At 34.9% G+C, this 23,504-nt stretch overlaps 1 protein-coding gene and 1 pseudogene across 1 annotated transcript in view; one reads left to right on the forward strand and one right to left on the reverse strand.

Annotated features, from left to right (window-relative positions):
• The window catches only part of Arhgef38 (Rho guanine nucleotide exchange factor 38), a 147,899-nt gene that overhangs the window by 16,244 nt on the left and 108,151 nt on the right, over positions 1-23,504 (forward strand). Inside the window, exon 2 of the mRNA XM_015484614.2 lies at positions 16,656-16,843. Within this exon, the coding sequence (XP_015340100.1) occupies positions 16,656-16,843 (188 nt within the window). The remainder of the gene's footprint in view (positions 1-16,655; positions 16,844-23,504) is intronic.
• Positions 11,513-16,487, reverse strand: LOC107141092 (annotated as a pseudogene).

Raw genomic sequence — 23,504 nt, forward strand, 5'->3', positions numbered from 1 at the left:
AATAAATAATATCAGGTAGGGACTTAATATGAATAAATAAGTATTTAGAATTTTAAAAGAAATAATAACTTTGGTATTTTAGCATTACACAGCTATTTTATTCATCTTGCTCTTTAAATTTTCTTGAGGTGCACATTTTCAGTAAATTCTCAGAACCTTATTTGCATTGGCTATTTAGCTTTGGAGTAAATGGGAGAGAATCAAGATTTTTAAAATTCAGGCATTATTATATTATACCAGACAACATGCAAAGGCTATATCCCCACCTCATTTGAATTCAATCTGAGTAATAACAGTGCACATTAGGAGTGGTATTGAACTGACTTTGTAGTAGTCCATGCTGTTTGAGCTTTTTTTTCCAGTCAAGGAGGGCAATTTCCTGATGGACGCTCAATCTCGCTTCCTGCCCTTGGAAAATTTCTAAAGCTGGGGTTGTTGGGGTGGGGGGGGAGGAGCAGAAGCAGGTGCAGCCATTTAGAATCAGATACAGAATAACAGCAGTAAATCATAGTCATAAAAATAACGAATGACATTTTTTTAGAGGTTCCTGTGTTAAGAGATTTTCATGCTTTATCTCAATTCTCACAGCCTCCTAGCAGTGAGTAGTAGTTAAAATGCAGGTTTGGAAGCCAGACAGGTTCAGGTTTGAATCCCGACCCCAAATCCTACAGTGGTGAGACCCTGGGCAAATTGCTTAACCTCTAAGCGTTTCAACTCTTTCATGTATAAAAAGAAGAGAATATATCTATACCCCTATTAATGAGAGTTTCTATGAGGCAGAGTTAATGCATAACAAAATTAGTATTTAGCATGTAGCGAGTCCTCAAAAATGTTAGCCTTTATTATCATTGCTCTTTTTATTTTTCTTATTCCTTTTCTACAGATTAAGCAACTTAGTGATAGCAAATGGCTTGATTAAGGTCACAAAGCCAGAATTGAACTCCATCTCTCAGTACAGTAAATTCCATTACGTGAAACACTGTGTACACGAGGGCAACATTACTGGTTATGGTGAAGTGAGACAGCGCAGATTTCAGAGCTAAGGACATTTGGTTTGAATCCAAATATTTCTGCATATTCTGTGACCCACTGGATAAGTTCTACTTACATTCATTGTGTTCAATTTCTTCATCTCTAAAACTAGCATAATATCCCGATAATGCATATTACAAAATTGGTATGTAATATACTTGAAAATGCTTGTCGTTATTAGAGGCTTTCACAATATATTATAATCAATATAACTGCAGTAATAATGTATAATGCTTTACTATTAAATATTTTAATATATATGCCCATAAACCAAATGTGGTATACACATGCAGTGCAATATTATTTGGCCTTAAAAAGCAAGGAAATTCTGACTTGTACTGCAACATAGGTGAACTTGAGAGCATTATGCTAAGTGAAATCAACCAGGCACAAAACAACAAACACTGGATGATTCCTTTGCAATGAGATGTGTAGAGTATCTGGATTCAGAGACAAGTAGAATGGTGGTTATCAAGGACTAAGGAAAGGGAAGAGGGAATTGTTTAATGGGTACAGTTTAAGTTTCAGAAGATTAAGTTCTGGAGGTGTAAGATGGCAATTGTTACCCAACAATGGAATGTTCTCAATGCTGATGAACTACACACTTAAAAATAATTAACACAGTAAATTTTACATTATGCATATTTTGCTATAATGAAAAAGATGGAGAAAAGGAATATAACCTTCTATTGGAGGGAAAAAAAACTATGGTTGAAATTATTGAAATGATAGTCTTAAGAGTCAGCTCATGTTTCTTTAGTTAGATTTTTGATGTTTTATGTTGAACTCCACCAAGGAGTCACTTTAGTCCATACATTTTATAAGAATGAGAAGGTGTGCATGACTATTCTTACCCTTAACATATGTTCCTATTAGAATTGGCAGGCGAGTATTAATCAACATAGCTATCAGTCTAACAATACTGTCAGAGGAAAAATAATATTGTTGTGACAGCAATAGAATATTTTTATTATACACATTACCTTGAAATAACATTTTTTGCCAGGAAATTTGATGCAGCCTAAACACTGTGCATGACAGAAAGAAGCCAAGCTCAAGTACATCAGTCATGTGTGTGGCACATGATGTACAGTTGAACAGCCGTCAGATACCAGGATATAATTAACTATGAAGGTCATTCCATCACAAGTATAATATTTGGAACAAAGATGTATTCAGTTATGCAGTTTACTTTATTTATACTTCAACTCTTCATTTTTATAAGCTTTCTTTTCTATGTGATTTTTTAAATTCCCATAGGGCCTTTTTTTTCCCCTAAAGAAGATCTATTTTATTTAAATTGCCTGCACTCCAAACCCAACTCTAAACCATTTTGAATTTTAAAATATAACTTCTTTTGACATTGAAACTTTTTTCTTTCTCTCCTTTTTCAATTACTATAATAAATATTAAATGGGCATGAGATTAGTATTCTCAGAAGGCTTTGTATGTGTCTATTTGCATCTGCTTCAGTCTCATCACATAATTTTTGCTTAATTAAAAATTGTGGTACAATTCATAGAACAAAATTTACTATCTTAACCATTTTTAAGTGTCCAGTACAATGGTATTAAATATGTTTATAATGTTGGGCAATATAGAATGAAAATCTATACCCATTAACAACTCTATGGTCCCCACTTCTCAGCCTCTGACAACTACTATTCTATTTTCTGCCTCTATGATTTTGATGGTTCTAAGAACCTCATATAAGTGGAGTCACATGTAGTTGCCCTTTTGTACCTGCTTATTTCACTTACCACAATGTCCTTAAGGTTCATCTCTGTTCTAACATATGCCAAAATTTCTAAGACTGAATAGTATTTTATTTATTTGTATATTATGTTTTGCTTGTTCATTCATCTATTGGTGGATATTATTATGAATCATGCTGTATTGAGCACAGGTTTATACATATCTCTTAGAGGCTCCAATTTTAATTTGTTGGGGTATATACTCAGAAGTAGAATTTGTCTATCATTTGGTAATTCTATTTTTAATTTTTTGAGGAACCACCATACAATTTTCTACAATAGCTATATCATTTTAAATTTCTACTAACAGTACACAAGGGTTCCAACTTTTCCACATCCTTGACAACACCTCTGGTGTTTTTTTTTAAATAGTAGTCATCTATTTCTATTTCATTTGATTTCTATTTCCCTTGGGTTAATGATTGAGAATCTTTTCATGTTATTAGCGACTTGTGTATCTATGGATAAATGTCTATTCGAGTGCTTTGCCCACTTTTGAATCAAGTTGTTTTCTATTGTTATGTTTTAGAAGTTCAAATTCAAATTTTTTTCATATAATCTACTGTATCTATTTGTCGTTATTGTTTTTGTCATCTGGGCTTTTAGCATCATCTCCAAGATGTTGTGAAACTTTTGTCCTGTGTTTTCTTCTAAGAGTTTTACAGCTATAGGTCTTTGATCCATTATGAGTTAAATTTTGTATATGGTAGTCAGAAATGGTTCAACTTCATTCTTCTGCATGTGAATATCCACTTCTCCTGGTACCATTTATTGAAAAAATTATCCTCTATTCACTGAATTATCTCCATCTCTTTGTAAAAATAATTGTACAACATATGAGATGGTAGACCATATATTTCCTGAAAATAATAACCAAAAGAGAGTATGAAAAGCTCTGCTAATATCAGACAAAATTATATTTTAGATTTTAAATGTTACCAGACACCAGAAAGAGAAACTTGTATATTAGCAAAAGTCAGTACAGCAAGAAGATATAACAATTTAAACATTTAAGCACCCCTTGGCAGGTCATCAATAAATGATTCATTTATTACATTTATTGATGGAGTTATTTCTGGTTCTCTACTCCATTTTTATATATATATATATATCTTTATGACAGAATCATGACGTTTTGATTTCTATTTGTCTCTTAAGTATTTTCTAATTTCTCCTGCTGCATCTCCTTTGATTCATTAGTTGAGTGCCTTATCTAATTTCCACTATTTTGTAAACTTCCAAATTTTACTTCTATTACTGATTTCTAACTTCATCCCATTTTCGTTGGAAAAGGTACTTTGTATGATTTCTGTCTTTTTAAGTGTGTTGAGTCTTAATTTGTGACCTAACGTGTAATCTGCCTTGAAAGTTGTCTCCTATGTCCTGGAGGAAGTTGTGTGGGCTCTTGTTGTTGAGTAGAACATTCTTAATCTATTTGGTTTGTTGTGTTATTTAAGTCATCCATTTCCTTATGTATCTTCTATGTGGTTGTTCTATCCATTACTGGTAGTGGGATATTAACATTTCCAACCTTTATTGTAGAATTGTCTGTTTATCTCTTCAGTTCTGTCAGTTTTTATTTCAACCATCACTGAGTCATTTATTGATGACCTGCCAAGGGTGCTTAAATATTTAAATTGTTATATTTTCTTGCTGTACTGACTTTTGCTAATATACAAGTTTCTCTTTCTGGTGTCTGGTAACATTTAAAATCTAAAACATAGTTTTGTCTGATAGTAACATAGCCACTCATATTCTCTTCTGGTTATTATTTGCATGAAATATCTTTTTTCATCTTTTCACTTTTAATCTATTTGTTTCTCAGTATTAGGTAAGTATCTTGTGAATACTATTTAGTTGGATTATATTGTTAAATGCATTCTCTTTATCTATGTTTTTTGATTGGAGAGTTTAACCCATTTACATTTAAAGTAATTACTGATAAAAAGTGACTTTGTTTCTGTTATTCAGGTTTTTATTTTCCATGTGCCTTATAGCTTTTCTTGTTCCAAATTTTCTGCATTACTGTCTTCTTTCTTTTATGTTTAATTGATTTTTCTTTTTTGGTCACATAATTTCCTTTCTCATTTCCTCTTGAGTATTTTATAGTTATTTTCTTTGCAGTTACAATAGGGATTAGATTTAAAATCTTAAAGTAATAACATTCTAAATTTAATTTCTGCCAGTTCAACTTCAATTACATATGAAACGCTACTCTTTTAACAGTTCTGTCTCCATTCCCTTCAGGGGTTGATATCACAAAAACTATATGCATTTCATACCCCAAAGCAAACTAATAATTCTTTGAAACAGATTTCTCCTAAATTGCATAGAAAGCAAAATGTAGAGTTAGAAACCAAAATGACAATAATACTAGTTTTCACATTAATTTTTAAAATGTACTTGTGTTAGATTTTCATCACTGTGACCAAAAACCTGACAAGAATATCTTTTTTTAAAAAATGTATTTGTTCTAATCAGTTATACATGACAGCAGAATGCTCTTCAATTCATTATACACAAATGGAGCACAATTTTTCATTTCTCTGGTTGTACACAAAGTAGGGTCACATCATTCGTGCAATCATACATGCACCTAAGATAATGATGTCCATCTCATTCTACCATCTTTCCTACCCCCATGCCCCCTCTTCTTCCTTCCCTCCCCTTTTCCCAATTCAAAGTTCCTCCACTCAACCCATGCCCACCCCATTATGGATTAGTATCTACTTATCAGAGAAAACATTTGGCCTTTGGTTTTGCTCCTTGGTCTATATCCAAAGAACTTAAAAACAACTTACTAAAGTGATATGGCATATCACAAGAATATCTTACAGGAGGAAAAGTTTACTTTGGCTCATGTTTTCACAGTTTCAGAACATGGTTGGCCAACTCTATTGATCAAGGCCCAAAGTGAGGCAGAACATGATGGCAGAGGGGCATGTCAGAGGAGAGATCCTCTGCTTATTGTGAATTGTATATGAATATGTGTATTCATATACACATAGCACATGTGTATAAGCTTATGATTGTTAAAAATAAAACTGCTATAATTATATGTTTTTGTGTGCATGAAAATATTTTGGGAATGTTGTATACTAGCCCATGAAACAACTAAAAATACAGTAAAATTATATTAAAAAACTAATAATTAGAGTTTCTAATGGTAATAGCAAACATTTACATGATATATCCCATAATGCTAGGCACTTTGGTAAAGAATTTAATAAATGTTTTTCCCCACACCAGACAAATGTGTGTTATTTAAAAAACAAAACAAAACAAAAAAAACTTAAAAAAAAACCAATAACAACAACAACAAAGAAACCTTTTCATCAGAAAGTCTAAATTCAATATTAACTCAAGCTCTTTATAATCTTTCAGGAAAGCTGACAGAAAAGAAGGCTTCTCTGACAATTCTTTGGTGGAAAAGGTGCCTACTTACACCAGCTGCCCAGTGATTATCAAGTCCAAGTTTTCTTTTTCAAAAATAAGTTTCAAGATATACCAAAGAAACTATACAGATACCCACTAATGATAGAGAAAACCAATAATGAAGTTTAATGATTTAGCACAATGGATATAGCAAAAAGGATATAGCCAAATAGACAGTACACATGAATAATTTATGAAACAAGCATTTCAATCCTAGAAAACTACCATGGGAAGAGCTCAGTAAAGGCTAATGTACTCAAAATGAGGGGAATAGCACATGAAACAACCTGAAACATTTCCCTAAAAAATAAGTAAAAATATTGCTAGTAACATGTAGTTTTTCTTTTATCACATCCAATTCAGTTATCTTCTGATAAATTTGGTCATTGATCAATATGTACAAAAATTAAGGTGATTTTTTTTCCCTCCACTCTATTACCATTTCTTCCTTTCCCCTAATTTTTTCTTTTTTCTTTTTTTTTTTTTTTAATTTTTTATTGTTGGCTGTTCAAAACATTACATAATTCTTTTTTTTTTGGGCCCTAACACCAACATTTTATTTTATTTTATTTTTTTTTTTAATTTTTTATTGTTGGCTGTTCAAAACATTACATAATTCTTGATATATCATATTTCACACTTTGATTCAAGTGGGTTATGAGCTCCCATTTTTACCCCAAATACAGATTGCAGAATCACATCAGTTACACATCCATTGATTTACAAATTGCCATACTAGTGTCTGTTGTGCTCCGCTGCCTTTCCCATCCTCCACCCTCCCCCCTCCCCACCTCTCCCCTCCCCTCCCCTCCTCTCTCTCTACCCCCTCCACTGTATAACCCTGAGGGTCTCCTTCCATTACCATGCAATTTCCCTTCTCTCTCCCTTTCCCTCCCACCTCTCATCCCTGTTAAATGTTAATCTTCTTCTCCTGCTCTTCGTCCCTACTCTGTTCTTAGTTACTCTCCTTATATCAAAGAAGACATTTGGCATTTGTTTTTTAGGGATTGGCTAGCTTCACTTAGCATAATCTGCTCTAATGCCATCCATTTCCCTGTAAATTCTATGATTTTGTCATTTTTTAATGCAGAGTAATACTCCATTGTGTATAAATGCCACATTTTTTTTATCCATTCGTCTATTGAAGGGCATCTAGGTTGGTTCCACAGTCTTGCTATTGTGAATTGTGCTGCTATGAACATCGATGTAGCAGTGTCCCTGTAGCATGCTCTTTTTAGGTCTTTAGGGAATAGACCAAGAAGGGGAATAGCTGGGTCAAATGGTGGCTCCATTCCCAGCTTTCCAAGAAATCTCCATACTGCTTTCCAAATTGGCTGCACCAATTTGCAGTCCCACCAGCAATGTACAAGTGTACCCTTTTCCCCACATCCTCGCCAGCACTTGTTGTTGTTTGACTTCATAATGGCTGCCAATCTTACTGGAGTGAGATGGTATCTTAGGGTGGTTTTGATTTGCATTTCTCTGACAGCTAGAGATGGTGAGCATTTTTTCATGTACTTGTTGATTGACTGTATGTCCTCCTCTGAGAAGTGTCTGTTCAGGTCCTTGGCCCATTTGTTGATTGGGTTGTTTGTTCTCTTATTGTCTAATTTTTTGAGTTCTTTGTATACTCTGGATATTAGGGCTCTATCTGAAGTGTGAGGAGTAAAGATTTGTTCCCAGGGTGTAGGCTCCCTATTTACCTCTCTTATTGTTTCTTTTGCTGAGAAAAAACTTTTTAGTTTGAGTAAGTCCCATTTGTTGATTCTAGTTATTAACTTTTGTGCTATGGGTGTCCTATTGAGGAATTTGGAGCCCGACCCCACAGTATGTAGATCGTAGCCAACTTTTTCTTCTATCAGACGGCGTGTCTCTGATTTGATATCAAGCTCCTTGATCCATTTTGAATTAACTTTTGTGCATGGCGAGAGAAAGGGATTCAGTTTCATTTTGTTGCATATGGATTTCCAGTTTTCCCAGCACCATTTGTTGAAGATGCTATCCTTCCTCCATTGCATGCTTTTAGCCCCTTTATCAAATATAAGATAGTTGTAGTTTTGTGGATTGGTTTCTGTGTCCTCTATTCTGTACCATTGGTCCACCCGCCTGTTTTGGTACCAGTACCATGCTGTTTTTGTTACTATTGCTCTGTAGTATAGTTTGAAGTCTGGTATCGCTATACCGCCTGATTCACACTTCCTGCTTAGCATTGTTTTTGCTATTCTGGGTCTTTTATTTTTCCATATGAATTTCATGATTGCTTTCTCTATTTCTACAAGAAATGCCGTTGGGATTTTGATTGGCATTGCATTAAACCTATAGAGAACTTTTGGTAATATCGCCATTTTGATGATGTTAGTTCTGCCTATCCATGAACAGGGTATATTTTTCCATCTTCTAAGATCTTCTTCTATTTCTCTCTTTAGGGTTCTGTAGTTTTCATTGTATAAGTCTTTCACCTCTTTTGTTAGGTTGATTCCCAAGTATTTTATTTTTTTTGAAGATATTGTGAATGGAGTGGTTGTCCTCATTTCCATTTCAGAGGATTTGTCGCTGATATACAGGAATGCCTTTGATTTATGCGTGTTGATTTTATATCCTGCCACTTTGCTGAATTCATTTATTAGCTCTAATAGTTTCTTTGTAGAGCCTTTTGGGTCTGCTAGGTATAGAATCATATCATCTGCAAATAGTGATAATTTAAGTTCTTCTTTTCCTATTTTGATGCCTTTAATTTCTTTCGTCTGTCTAATTGCTCTGGCCAGTGTTTCGAGAACTATGTTGAACAGAAGTGGAGAGAGAGGGCATCCCTGTCTTGTTCCAGATTTTAGAGGGAATGCCTTCAGTTTTTCTCCATTCAGAATGATGCTAGCCTGAGGCTTAGCATAGATTGCTTTTACAATATTGAGGTATGTTCCTGTTATCCCTAGTTTTTCTAGAGTTTTGAACATAAAGGGATGCTGTACTTTGTCGAATGCTTTTTCCGCATCTATCGAGATGATCATATGGTTCTTATTTTTAAGTCTATTGATGTGGTGAATAACATTTATTGATTTCCGTATATTGAACCAGCCTTGCATCCCAGGGATGAATCCTACTTGATCATGGTGTACAATTTTTTTGATATGTTTTTGTATCCGATTCGCCAGAATTTTATTGAGGATTTTTGCATCTAGGTTCATTAGAGATATTGGTCTGTAGTTTTCTTTCTTTGAAGTGTCTTTGTCTGGTTTAGGTATCAGGGTGATGTTGGCCTCGTAGAATGAATTTGGAAGTTCTCCCTCTTTTTCTATTTCCTGAAGTAGCTTGAAAAGTATTGGTATTAGTTCCTCTTTAAAGGTTTTGTAAAACTCTGCTGTATACCCATCCGGTCCTGGGCTTTTCTTAGTTGGTAGTCTTTTGATGGTTTCTTCTATTTCCTCAATTGATATTGGTCTGTTTAGGTTGTCTATATCCTCCTGACTCAATCTGGGCAGATCATATGACTTAAGAAATTTATCTATGCCTTCACTATCTTCTAATTTATTGGAGTATAAGGATTCAAAATAGTTTTTGATTATCTTCTGTATTTCTGAAGTGTCTGTTGTGATATTGCCTTTTTCATCCCGTATGCTAGTAATTTGAGTTCTCTCTCTTCTTCTCTTCGCTAGCATCGCTAAGGGTCTGTCGATTTTGTTTATTTTTTCAAAGAACCAACTTTTAGTTTTGTCAATTTTTTCAATTGTTTCTTTTGTTTCGATTTCATTAATTTCAGCTCTGATTTTAATTATTTCTTGCCTTCTACTTCTTTTGCTGTTGTTTTGCTCTTCTTTTTCAAGGATTTTGAGATGAAGTATGAGATCATTTATTTGTTGGTTTTTTCTTTTTTTAAGGAATGAACTCCAAGCAATGAATTTTCCTCTTAGAACTGCTTTCAATGTGTCCCATAGATTCCGATATGTTGTGTCTGTGTTTTCATTTATCTCTAAGAATTTTTTAATTTCCTCCTTGATGTCTTCTATAACCCATTGATCATTCAGTAACCTATTGTTCATTCTCCAAGTGATGTATGCTTTTTCCTTCCTTCTTTTATCGTTGATTTTCAGTTTCATTCCATTATGATCAGATAAGATGCATGGTATTATCTCTACTCCTTTATATTGTCTAAGAGTTGCCCTGTGACATAATATATGATCTATTTTTGAGAAGGATCCATGTGCTGCTGAGAAAAAAGTGTAACTGCTTGATGTTGGGTGGTATACTCTATATATGTCAATTAGGTCTAGGTTATTAATAGTGTTATTGAGTTCTATAGTTTCCTTATTCAACTTTTGTTTGGAAGATCTGTCCAGTGGCGAGAGAGGTGTGTTGAAGTCTCCCATGATTATGGTATGGTGGTCTATTAGACTCTTGAACTTGAGAAGAGTTTGTTTGACGAACATAGCTGCACCATTGTTTGGGGCATAAATATTTATGATTGTTATGTCTTGTTGGTGTATGGTTCCCTTAAGCAGTATGTAGTGTCCCTCTTTATCCCTTTTGATTAACTTTGGCTTGAAATCTATTTTATTTGATATGAGTATGGACACTCCTGCTTGTTTCCGAAGTCCATATGAGTGATATGATTTTTCCCAACCTTTCACCTTCAGCCTATGTATGTCTTTTCCTATCAAATGCGTCTCCTGTAGGCAGCATATTGTTGGGTCTTGTTTTGTGATCCATTCTACTAGCCTGTGTCTCTTAATTGGTGAGTTTAAGCCATTAACATTTAGGGTTATTATTGAGATATGGGTTGTTCTTCCAGCCATATTTGTTTATTTCTGTTACTAAACATGGTTTGTTTTCCTCTTTGATTATTTTCCCCCCCTTTACTGTCCTACCTCCCACTGTTGGTTTTCATTGTTATTTTCCATTTCCTCTTCCTGTAATGTTTTGGCAAGGATGTTTTGAAGAGATGGTTTTCTAGCTGCGAATTCTTTAAACTTTTGTTTATCGTGGAAGGTTTTAATTTCATCTTCCATCCTGAAGCTTAATTTCGCTGGATACACAATTCTTGGTTGGAACCCATTTTCTTTCAGTGTTTGAAATATGTTATTCCAGGATCTTCTAGCTTTCAGAGTCTGTGTTGAAAGATCAGCTGTTATCCTGATTGGCTTACCCCTAAATGTAATCTGCTTCCTTTCTCTTGTAGCTTTTAAAATTCTCTCCTTATTCTGTATGTTGGGCATCTTCATTATAATGTGTCTAGGTGTGGATCTCTTATGATTTTGCACATTCGGCGTCCTGTAGGCTTCTCCCTAATTTTTTCTAAAAACATTTTTCCTTCTTTGGTTTGACCTGTTGAAATCAAAGGCTTGGGACCTACAATGAATATCAACTCTTATTGGAATAGCACTTAGAAATGTAATCCTAGAAAAGGCAAAGTTTTAACCAAAGTGGGTTAACAAAATTAAGCATCCATTCTCAATGAGACAAGGTCTCCCATGTTAGTCTCTAGGTTAATGATTTCTCTTGGCTAGAGATATTAGTGGGACACTGGAGTGTTCCCTGGTGAAGTACTACAGAGCCATGTGTGCACACATCCACCCATTTAAGCTTTCAATAAATACAAAGCATCATGTTAAACCATTTCAGCAGAATAAATTTAAAATGTTGCATTTCTAATGGCCTGCTTTATTTCTTTGTGGACTGGCTTGAAGCACTGTTCTTGGCATAGTAGACACAACACTTGGTGGCTACTCCAAGTTCTTTAGACTTCAGCATTTCCTACTCTTCAGGCCTCAGTACTTTTTTTGTAGCAATAATGGTATTCTTCATCAGCATAGCCACTGTCATGGGACCAACACCCCCAGGGACAGGAGTAATATAACTGGCTTTCTTACTGACTCCTTCAAAGTCTCCAACTAACTTGGGTTTAGCAGTTACAGGATCCTGAATTCTGTTTATTCTCATGGCAATGATTGCTGTTCCTTCCTTGTCCGTATCTGCTGTGATCAGACTTGGAATGCCTGCAGTAGATATGATAATATCTGCAAGAATTGTGTGTTTCTTCAATTGTTCTTTGGAAGTGTATCAATGAGATACATACTGGAAAGATGACATCACCTCCAGGTCGTTCATGAGCCCCATCTCTGTGTAGTAACATTGCAATGTACACTCTAACATTTTTTTATCTTTCAGCAACAACCATGTTCTTCCCTAGGGATGGAATACCAGTTTGCTTAATTAATCTCCACACACCTCCTGGGGTAGTGGGTAACATGCACTATTGGTCCAAACACATTCGCCCTACATTAGTTACATGAAAGCCATCAACATCCTTGTTGGAGGACCAGCATTGCTGATCTTTATCTCATCACTGTGCTCTGGGAGAGGCAGCTGAATAAGGAGACTGTCTAGATTTTCATCATTACTTAGATTATTGATTAAGTTCAACAGTTCTTCCTCTGAAGATTGAAGCTGATTGCACAATCATCTCACTGTTGATTCTGAACTGTGGCCAGGTGGAAAGGTTGGTGGCAGAGGTGGTAGCTTTGCACAAAGCAGTCTGCCGCCAAAGCAGATAGAGAAAGTTGTAATCATCGCCAGTGCCTGTGCCTGTGCCAAGAGCGAATTTACTAAGTGTTAATTCATTTAATATTTAAAACCAGTTTATAAAGTTTTACTAGCATTATTCTTAAATTACAGATGAGGGAATTATGTATAAAGAGTTATAATAACTTGTCTAAGGTAAAATATCTAATGAATGAAAGAGGCAGAGTTTAAATCCATATGGTCTGGCTCCCAAGTCTATATACCTATCCTTTATATTATGCTAATATATAACAAATATATATATATATATATATATATATATATATATATATATATATAACAAATAATATATAACAAACATATTGTTTTACAATAAAAAATTAAAGGAAGCAATTGTCTCTCCATAAATCCATCCCCAGATAGCAGTAGCCAAATTGACAATAACAACAAAGCAAAATGAGGATACAATCAATCCTAAGCAAAACCGTCAGTCTTTTTATTTTTTGTTTTGAGACAGGGCCTCACTAAGTTGCTGAGGTTGTCTTCAGTCTTTTCTCATCACTCCTTTACCTTTGGGTGCTTTTTCTTTTCTCTAAAAGACCAGGATCCTCCTCCAGTGTGTAATCAACCCAAGCAAGTTGCTCAGAGTTTCAAATCTCAGCATTATTCTGACTTTCCTCCTTAAACCACTTCCTTTATTTCTTTTCCTCTTCCTCTCCTGTCTGAAAAAAAAGCTGTCCAACCACTTTAGAATCATGTATTTTTCTTGAAAAGCTGGTCATTTTAAAACCAGGGGTAATTGTTTGCCTTTGATGATAGAAAACTTTCAGAGTACAGATACACTCCTTGATTTGATGGGCTATGTCCTAATGAACTCATTATAAAATGAAAGTAATATAAGAAGAATAGGCAATTAATACACTTTACCTATAGAACATAATAGCTTAGCCTAGACTAAGTAAATGTCCTTAAAATTCTTACATCAGCCTACAGTTGGGCAAAATAACAGGAAACCCTATTGAACACTAAGTTCAATTTACCATTCTCCTGCCTCAGCCTGACTGCCAGACCACTGGGATTACAGGCTGGTTACAATTTATGCATCCTCTTAGTTTATCTTTGGCTTCAATATAGTCTATTTAAACTACTGGGGGGGAAATTTCATTACTAAAACTCTACTTTTTCTTCCTTCCTAAATACTTAGCTTCTCTGTTTATCCAGAAATAAAAGATTGTCAGAGCTGAATGTAGATTTGGGTGACATGTGTTAGAGTTACAGATACCTTTATATGTAAAACTTAGTGTAGTTAAAAGATTTTTTAAAAAAAGTTTGAGAGGCAGAGAAGAATCTTAGAATCTTATAAAAACAGAACTTGGAGTCCACAATGCATTGCACATGTTTGTTTGTTTAAGAAATGCAAACATAAAAAGTGTTCAGATATCTGACCATAAAATGATGCAAGTCAAGTCTTTCTTCCTGCAGTAAACTTGAGTCAAAAGAACAAACACAGATATCTCATAAGGTTGCTCAACCTGGAATGCCCCAAGGTTTTTACACCTGAAAGCAGAAATTTTTGAAGTTGTGTATCTTGACTTGACACTTTATTTCAACTCCTTTGCCCCCGCCCCCTCACCATGATGATGAATAAGTTGCTGGGCAGTATTAGAAAACCTAAGTAGTTTTTAATTTTAAAAAATCTGGTGTGTTATATTTTAAGGTGCAGCAGCTGTAACATCTGTGAAATAAGTTAAATTGACATAGTAATTGAATCTGAGAATGTGCTTTAGGGATATTTATTTGCCACAGATAAAGAAAGACACTTTTAAGCTCTTAAATAACGGATAGATTATTCTTATAAGGTATAAAATGTTTATAACTTGGAAAAGAACAGTTTTTCAATAGTGTCCTTTTATTTTCAAGGTAATGTTAAGTAATAATTGGACACTCTCTATACTGATTTGTGAACTCCCTATTGGTGAGATTCCTTTCAACATATTATTTCATATATCCCAGGGGTAAAGAACCTATCACTTCCATCAGTCCCCCACCCAATAATTTCACCATGTAAGTATTTGTGAAATCATTATGTTGTATACCTTAAATACATATAATTTTAAAAATTTGTAGAAGCTCACAATGGTTCTGTTCATGTTCTGCTCACTGCATCTCCCCACTGATTATAACTTGTTCTTTCAAATTTGGGGCACTGAGAGGCAGGCCTACTTTCTAATAAAAATAGTACAAATTAGCAGGCATTCTAGAATTCTCATAACATGGCACAAGATGTGAAGGCTACATTACACCCCATGCATTCATTCTCTCTCCTTACATGGGCTCTCTCTTGTATATAGCTCATGTGAATTATTGCTTTGGCATTGAATGGCTGGAGTCTCGTAAAACCATGTGCTTTTGGATACCATTTATCAAAATCACCTTCTTCCCTAATGAAGGAAGAGATGATACCAGGCAGTTGGTCCAGAAACATATTCACCTGCCAGTCTGGGTTGTCCAAAGTACAATCTAGTACAACTTGATGTTTGAGCTACCTTTCTGGCATTCTCCATGGATGTTTAATTATTGAGACTTTGCCTAAGCTACTGAAATTAGTGGGTCAGGGAGAGAGGAAGGCTCATTACGTTTTGAAGTGCCTGCTCACATTCTTGGGGCAGCCTCCTTCAAGTTGTCAGAGCTCTGTTTCTAGAGTAAGCCAAAAAAACACCTTTCTTTACTTCCACTTGTATATATTGTGATCTGCCTTTTGTTTTTTTTTATGTGTAGACTCTTTTAGGTCCTTTTGCAAAGATCTACATTCTCAGAAAGTGGTGTCAACACTGAAGATGTCTTACCTATCAGTTACTAGAATCATAGTGACCTTAAGTGAAATAAAATGACTTCTGCGACCACAGAGACTAAGATGAAAATTATGATTCAAACTGGAAACAAATCCATTCACATACACACATACACACACACACACACACACACACACTGCCTTGATGTCTTTGATTTTTCTGATTTCATGGTCTGTAGTCTGTTTGAGTTCATGGTCTATAGTTTGTGGCTTCCAAACTTTTTAAATTGCTGTGAAACTTGTCCTTGGAGATATTTAGTTTTCTTATCTTAATTTTTTATACAACAATCTTGGAACTTTTGAGACATACCATGTATCTCAGTATCTCCTCAGTATTGGTCTTCTTTTTGCCTGCTGTGCTGGGAATTAAACAGGCTAGGCAAGCTTTACCACCAAGCCACATCCCCAGCTTCAGTACTGTACTGTTTTTGAATTAAAAATGCCAGGTAGTTTGATAGTTTAAAAATTTTGAAAGTACAAGATAAACATAGTATGAAGATGAGTCATGAAAATCTTAGTTGAAATTCATGTAATCTACCCCTGTCTTATTCCTCGTGGGTTTGATCGCAAATTAAAAAGAAAGATCGTAAAAATGTAATTGTTTTTCATTTCTTTATTACCCACTGATGATGATGGGTACCTGATGATGTCCCTATTACTATAATAATAGGGACAAGCAAAATTGGAAAATGTTTCACTTACTAATGAAAAATCTTCCATTGATTTAAAAGCTAACATGTTCAGAAGTTCTGAACTGTGTTTTGTATAGTCTACCTTCAAGCTGAAAAGTAGCTTTTATAGCCCAAGATTCTGGCAATTGGCTATCTTAAAGAAGCCAGGACAGTTGTGAAACATTTAATGACTTGTTTGAAGCAGTTCATTCTCACCTTCCCCTCGTCCATAGTTTTGAAGGATTCTGACCTTATGGAGAGCTAAGGTTACCCTCCTAGGAACACACTGTGAAGATACCATAAGCCTTTTACCTTGCTAATAGTAATCCTCCATTGTTTGTATGAAGGCAAAAGAAACCTCAGCAGAATATCTCATGTGTACATGTTTTTATTTAACAGAAAAGATGACTCCACAGGCTGAGTGTTCTGCAACTGAGACGCCAACCCCAGAGGAGGAGCATCAGAGAAGGAAGATGATGGCAAAGCGGGCAAAAATCATCAAGGAGTTAATACAGACAGAAAAGGATTATCTCAATGATTTGGAGCTGTGTGTTCGGGAAGTGGTTCAGCCCCTGAGAATCAAACAGGTAAATGCAAACTTGAGATTTTTTTTTAGAAAACTTTTTTGATGTTCTCTCCTATATCCTAAAAAAGATCATCAGCACATGAAATTGAAGCACCCTAGTTTATCAGTAAGGTGATGTGTCTTTTTCCTAGTTTCCAGTCATAAGTCCACAGAACATACCTCTTGTGTCAAGCAGAGAGAAACTCTAAACCCTCCCTTCGGCCACAGAAACTGTATTCTAAAACATGAGGAAATTCACAGCTTTTTTCCATTTTGAAATTTCTGTGTTCTGCCTTAAATTTCCATGAAACTGGTAACAAAATATGAGCAACAGGTTTTTAGCAGGCTAGAAACAAACTTCTTAATTCAACAGTACTTATGGATTTAGAAGAGAAAAATATGCCTACTCTCCCCATTAAGATTTTGATTAAATTTATGAGTATTTAAATAAAATTCAATAAAAAATAATATTAAATGTAAGTAAAATTGTTCTGTTTGAGTGGCCACAGACAAAACTTGAAGTGTTTTTAAGTTAATCATTATCACCTTTAATCAAAGCCATTTCAGGGAATATCTTGTAGGGCATCAAAACAAAGATATAAGGATATTTACCTCAGAATGAAAGTAAATACACATACACAGTTATTTCACCCATTTAACACTTATTAATAGCGTGTTACGTAATTGTCACTGTTCCCAGTACTGACTTTACAGTTCAGAGCAAAAACAAAGTCCTGCCCGTGTGGGATATGCTTTGTACTGCAGAAAGAGAGAAGTCAGACAGTAAACAAGAAAGAAAGAAAGTTAAAGTATATTAGATGTTACATCTCAGAAACCAAAGCAGGGGAAAAGGATACAGCTTGAAAACAGAGTTTTGGTTCTTCTATTGAAGGACTGTGGCAAAGGAAGGCCTTTCTAATGGGAGACACTTGAGCCGAGACTTGAAGGAGTAAGAAATGTTCCAAGTAGAACAGGAGGAGCAAAGACTCTTAAGAAGCAGTAGCTAACCATTAGCGGGTAAGTGGTCCTCATATACAATTCAAATAGTTTAGAAAACATAAAATAGACAGTAAAAATGGTCATAAATTCTACTACTCAAAAAAAAATCACCATTTTGTTGAATACACACACAGGACATTTCCACATAAAGTGATCAAAACTACACATGCTGTTTTGTAACATAAGTGTTTCATTCAACCATATATATCTTTTCATGACTTTTAATACTTGTGAATGTTTTTCTACTGTTATTGATGTTGAGGTACACTTACCTTTCGGGTGCTTGTCCCCTTATCTCAATCCCATCTCAGCCACTCACTCCAGGTCACCTTAGAATTTGTCATTGCCAGTAATTTCAACCTGTTCAAATCAGAATTGCAAGCTTACTCTTCTCTAATTCTTACCTCCTCTCTTTCAGCCCACTCCTGCTGGTAACCTGTCTCTGACAATTTTTTGAGGGGTGCAGGGGTGGGTACTGGGGATTGAACCCAGGGAAGCTCTACCACTAAGCTATATCCCCAGAACTTTTTAATTTTTCATTTTGACTCAAGGTCTTGCTAAATTGCCCAGACTGGCCTCAAACTTGCAATTCTCCTTGCCTCAGCCTGAGTCACAGATATGTGCCACCTCTCCCTGCCTCTGACAAATTTTTAGTGCCACCTAGACCTCCAAGTACTTTTTCCTTGTTCATCAGTTCCACAGCTGGCTTAGGGCCCATGGGTCATTCACTGCTTGTATATGAGTTTGATTTCTTTTTCCCTTTTCTATTTACTCTCCTGAAAGATCTTACCTGGAGGGGTTCAGGTTTCTGGCATAAGTAAAGGTATGGAGTAGACAGTCTCTTAAAATTCAAGACCACTTTCTTCACATGGGTCTCCCAGTAATGTCTCTAAGGGGGGATCTCTCACATCCTTTCCCTCACACCTCAAACACTCCCTTTTCTCTCCTAATGTCTTTTTCTTACCACTTTATTGAATAAGTATACATAATACAGGAGAGGCACACATTTACAACACCAAATCTACCAAACGACCTGCATCTCTACCTACATAATCTGACTTCCTCCTATTTCAAAATATCAATAATTCCTGCTTATAGTGAAGGACAACCTCTCTACTAAGACAGCAGATCTGACCCCTTCAGGCTTACTCTAGGGCTTTACTCTTCCGTGTGTCCTAAATAATTAATTTTACCTGCTGTATTGGATCATCATCATTCCCATTATCTGTTATCTCAAAGCAAAAACAAAAAAACCTCCCTCAATCCTAAAGGATTTAAATACGTATTCTGTATTTCTTTCTCTTTTAAAATTAACTATAAAAGGGCTGGAGTTGTGGCTCTGCCGTAGAGTGCTCACCTAGCACATGTGAGGGCCTGGGTTCAATCCTCAGCACCACATAAAAATAAATAAATAAATAAAATAAAGATATTTAAAAAGTTAAATATAAAATATATAATATATGCAAAAGCACACGACTGAAACATGTTTCAAAATAAGCACAGTATCCTGTCTCCAAATAAATAATAAATAAAAAGGACTGGGGATGTGTCTCAGTGGCTAAGGGTCCCTTAATTCAATTCCTGGTACAAAAAAATAAAATTGAATAAAATAAATAAAATAAGCACAGTATGCCTATGTTGCGCTAGTGATTAAAAAAAAAAAAAAACTAATATATAAGAAAATCCCTTCCCTTGACTTCATCATCCACATTTGTCTCCCATGGAATGAGAAGTTCATTCAGTTGAAAATATTGCCCATTTCAAACCATCTGCTACACAATTGAGTCAAACTGGGCCTACCAATAGGAATGCACTGCTGAGCTGCACTCTTTTTTTTTCTCTCTCTCTTTAATTTTTTAATTTTTTTTAAATACACAACAGCAGAATGCATGACAATTCTCATTACACATATAGAGCACATTTTTTCATATCTCTGTATATAAAGTATGTTCACACCAATTTATGCTTTTATACATGTACTTTTTTTGCATTACAATTGTTATTACACATATATACCACAATTTTTCATATCTCTGTATATAAAGTATGATGACACCCAATTCGAGTCTTCATATATGTACTTTGGATAATGATGTCCATCACATTCCACCATCCTTGTTAATCCCCTGCCCCCTCTCTTTCCCTCTCATCCCTCTTCCCTATCTAGAATTCATCTGCACTCTTGTTCTCTAATTTTTGTGTTTTATTTTTTGCTGTTGCTTTCCTCATTTTTTGCTTCCTAGTAACTGTTAGAATATGCTATTCTCAGTATAGGTGACTCAGACCATGTCAAATAAAGCATTTCCACTATGGTATCATTTATGGTAATTTAGCAATGTTTGACTTTTGCTCCCAGTGCTTTGAATTCCGGTTCTCACGATTCTAACTCACATTTCCTATGTTATTCTATTTGGGTTGTGGATAGCTTGTTGATTTTTCACTCTGGGTGCTTCTCTTGGTTTTGGTATCTTTTGGTGCTCTTTTTCTTCCTCTTTGTGGAAATCAGTTTCATTCTAGCAGCCTATTTGTCCTTTCTACTAATGCAATAGCAAATCTTTTAAGGTTTCTCAGAATTCTCCTGTCAGATCTGCCTTTTCCCCACCTCTTAAAGCTTTTAATCTTTGATTAAGTAAATATGTGCTCAGGAACTTATGTGAGTCTCATAAACATTTATATGAGGCTGAGTTGGTTAACTGATGCCAGCAGTTCATTAACTTACTGCCTCTTCATGTCCTCACTTCCCTCCTAACCGTTTAAATACCACAGTCTGTGCACGCTACCCACCTGTCATCAGTTAGTGTCAAAATATGTAAATTAACTCATACAATTTTCAGGTAACCATGGGAACCATCTGCAAACCATGCTTAGTTAAACCTCAGGCAACATAAGTAAATATTTTACGTGTATATGTCAGGCTGGAAGATATGTTGGAAAGTCATCTAATCTCACCGTCTTTTCTCTGTGTAAACTTAAACTTAGACTCCCAGTAAAAACATGGCATTTTATGTAAGTGAAGATTGGTAGAAGGAAGTTGAAAACTGAAAAAAGCACTACACGTTTTGGGTTTATGTGAGTGAACTTGTGTGAATGAACCAACGTACAAATGAATGACTAGATCCAGCCTTGACTGACAACTGTGTAGGGACAATCGACTTCTTTTTAATCTCAACTTCAAGTTTTTTCCACAAATAGGCCATCACCTAACTGGAAACAGGATAAATTAAGCAGTTACATCATCTTTAACAGCAGCACTATGAAAGGTTTTGCAAAGATGGCAAAAGTATTCACAACATTCAATGTTGAAATTTTCACTGGGTTAACAAGTTCTAGTTATATATTATCCAAACAGGGCAATAGGAGGAGACTCCCCATTTTTTGGCAGTAGATCAAAATAAATAAAACTGGAGAAAGCTATCTAATGATAGATAAGGATTTTATGTGTAAGAACAAAAAGGTGACTGAAAACATTAGAGGAATTTAAATGCATATTTTTTTATTTGTGTTTGTTTTTTAATTTCTAAAATTCACATAGTACAAATCTACCTAAGATCTCAAGAGGGATATAAGATCTCAAGATTTCCAAAAGGTAAAAGGTATTTTATTTATAAGCATTTATTTTGGATGCACACTAGGTCGATTATTTATTTATTTATTCATTTATTTTAGTTGTTGATAGACCTTTATTTTATTTATTTATATGCAGTGCCGAGAATCAAACCCAGTTCCTCACACATGCCAGGAAAGTGCACTAGCACTTAGCCCCAGCCCCAGACCTAGATTTTTATTTATTATAAGAAAGTTATGGATATTTATTTATTTTGAATTTGTTCACATATGGTCTAATTGTGTGCATTATGCTTCAAATGTTGTATTTTCTGGAAAATGGCAAAAAATCTATAATTTAGTATTGGCAAGAACTTCCTGGAATTTTTCAGCTTCGCAGAGCAATTTCCTAAGACTTTGCCTATAATAATTAATAGAGGAAAACATACATAAGCAAGTATCTCAGGTTTTTGTGTCATGGAGGTATTCTTATCAAAATCGTCTTCTCTGTCACCTGCATCAAAAGACTTTTACTGTTTCCAGAAACAATAGACAGTTATTTTTACTTAGTAGGCAATCAATTTTTTTTCCCTCTTGTATTTTTCTATCACTCAGCTAATCTTCTTGTCTCTATTCACTACCAAAATTTTGGAATTAAATTTCAGGACTAAAGCATATTCTACTTTGTGGAATGAAATTGGCCAAACTATCATGTGTGTGTGTGTGTGTGTGTGTGTACATAACATAGTGAATTTCACCTTTATGTATATCTATAAAGCACTAATTTAAAAAAAAAAAACTATAAACAAACAGAAGAAGACCAATAGAGTAGTGGAAAGGGATAGTGGGCGGGAGGAGGAGAGGGAAAGGGGAAGTGCTGGGATTGTTTGGAGCAAATTATATTCCATGTTAAATGAACCCCAATATTATGGATAACTATAATGCACTAAGAAAGGAAGGAAGGAAGGGAGAGAGGAGGGAGCAGACATTCACCTTGGCTCACTGACAACTTTCTTAAAGTCAGCTACTCTAAAACCCCTTCTCTTCCAGTTTCCCACAAAGCTTCCCTGCACTAGTGGAATGATTAAGTTGATTTCTTATAGACATGTCTTATTTATACGAGCAATTACAATACTTCATTCGTAATATGTTCTACCCCACAACAAAGTCAAATGCAAAGGTACTATAGTTTTATAAGATGTTACCACTGAGTGGAACTGTGTAAAGGGTGTATATGAGATCCCTCTTATAACTGCAGGTGAATCTACAATTATTTCAAAATAAAAGGTTTCATTAAAAATTATAATATCCTTATTTTCCCTATATCCCTTCCTTTCATTCTTTTACTAAATTATTCCCCTAAATACATGTATAAAATTTTATATGTAAATATAAAATTTTTTTCTTATCCTTTACCTTGTTTATTCTCTCAAATTTTCAAATCAATTCTCTTTTCATCGGGATTTTGGGGATGTAAAGATAAAATTGTAGGAAAAAATTTATAATGCATAAGACTCTCCTGTTTATCTTGACTATTTCATGATCTCATCAGAATACCAGAAATCCTTCTAGATTGCAGAACAAGCTGAGGGAGAAAGCCAACTAAGTCCCTCTCACCACCTCCATCTCCTATTCCCACTGTTGAGACCAGCAGTTCCTGAAGTCAAACTCCTCAGTCACAGGGCCTTACAGGTTTAAGGGAACACACAGGTCTAAGTCAGGATGATATTGTCAAAATAAAAGATGCCCAGAAAGCCAGAAAAAAACATCAATGGGAACTTGGCCACTAAATTAAAAAAATAAAATCAAAGCAATTCCAGCTAACTATAATTGAGGTATTAGAGCAATGATTCAAAAGATATACAGTGAATTTCTGATTCTTTTTTATAGTAGTTTTTCTGAGCCAATGTACTGACTTTAAAATTTTAAACTCTTGCTGCAAATCTGCTTTAAATGTTGATGCAAATATTCTTCAATCCTTTAGAAATACTGATTTCCGTGCTGAATGTCGTTGCATCACAATGAATAATCCTGAAATCTATATGACCAGTTTAGAACTCTACATTTTTTAAATCATAAATTTCATTTTCTCCCTTTATGTGGAATCCTAGAGTTTATTACATTATCTGGACCATTGTTCT

Source organism: Marmota marmota, unplaced genomic scaffold, assembly GCF_001458135.2.
Source record: "Marmota marmota marmota unplaced genomic scaffold, marMar, whole genome shotgun sequence".
Lineage (NCBI taxonomy): Eukaryota > Metazoa > Chordata > Mammalia > Rodentia > Sciuridae > Marmota > Marmota marmota.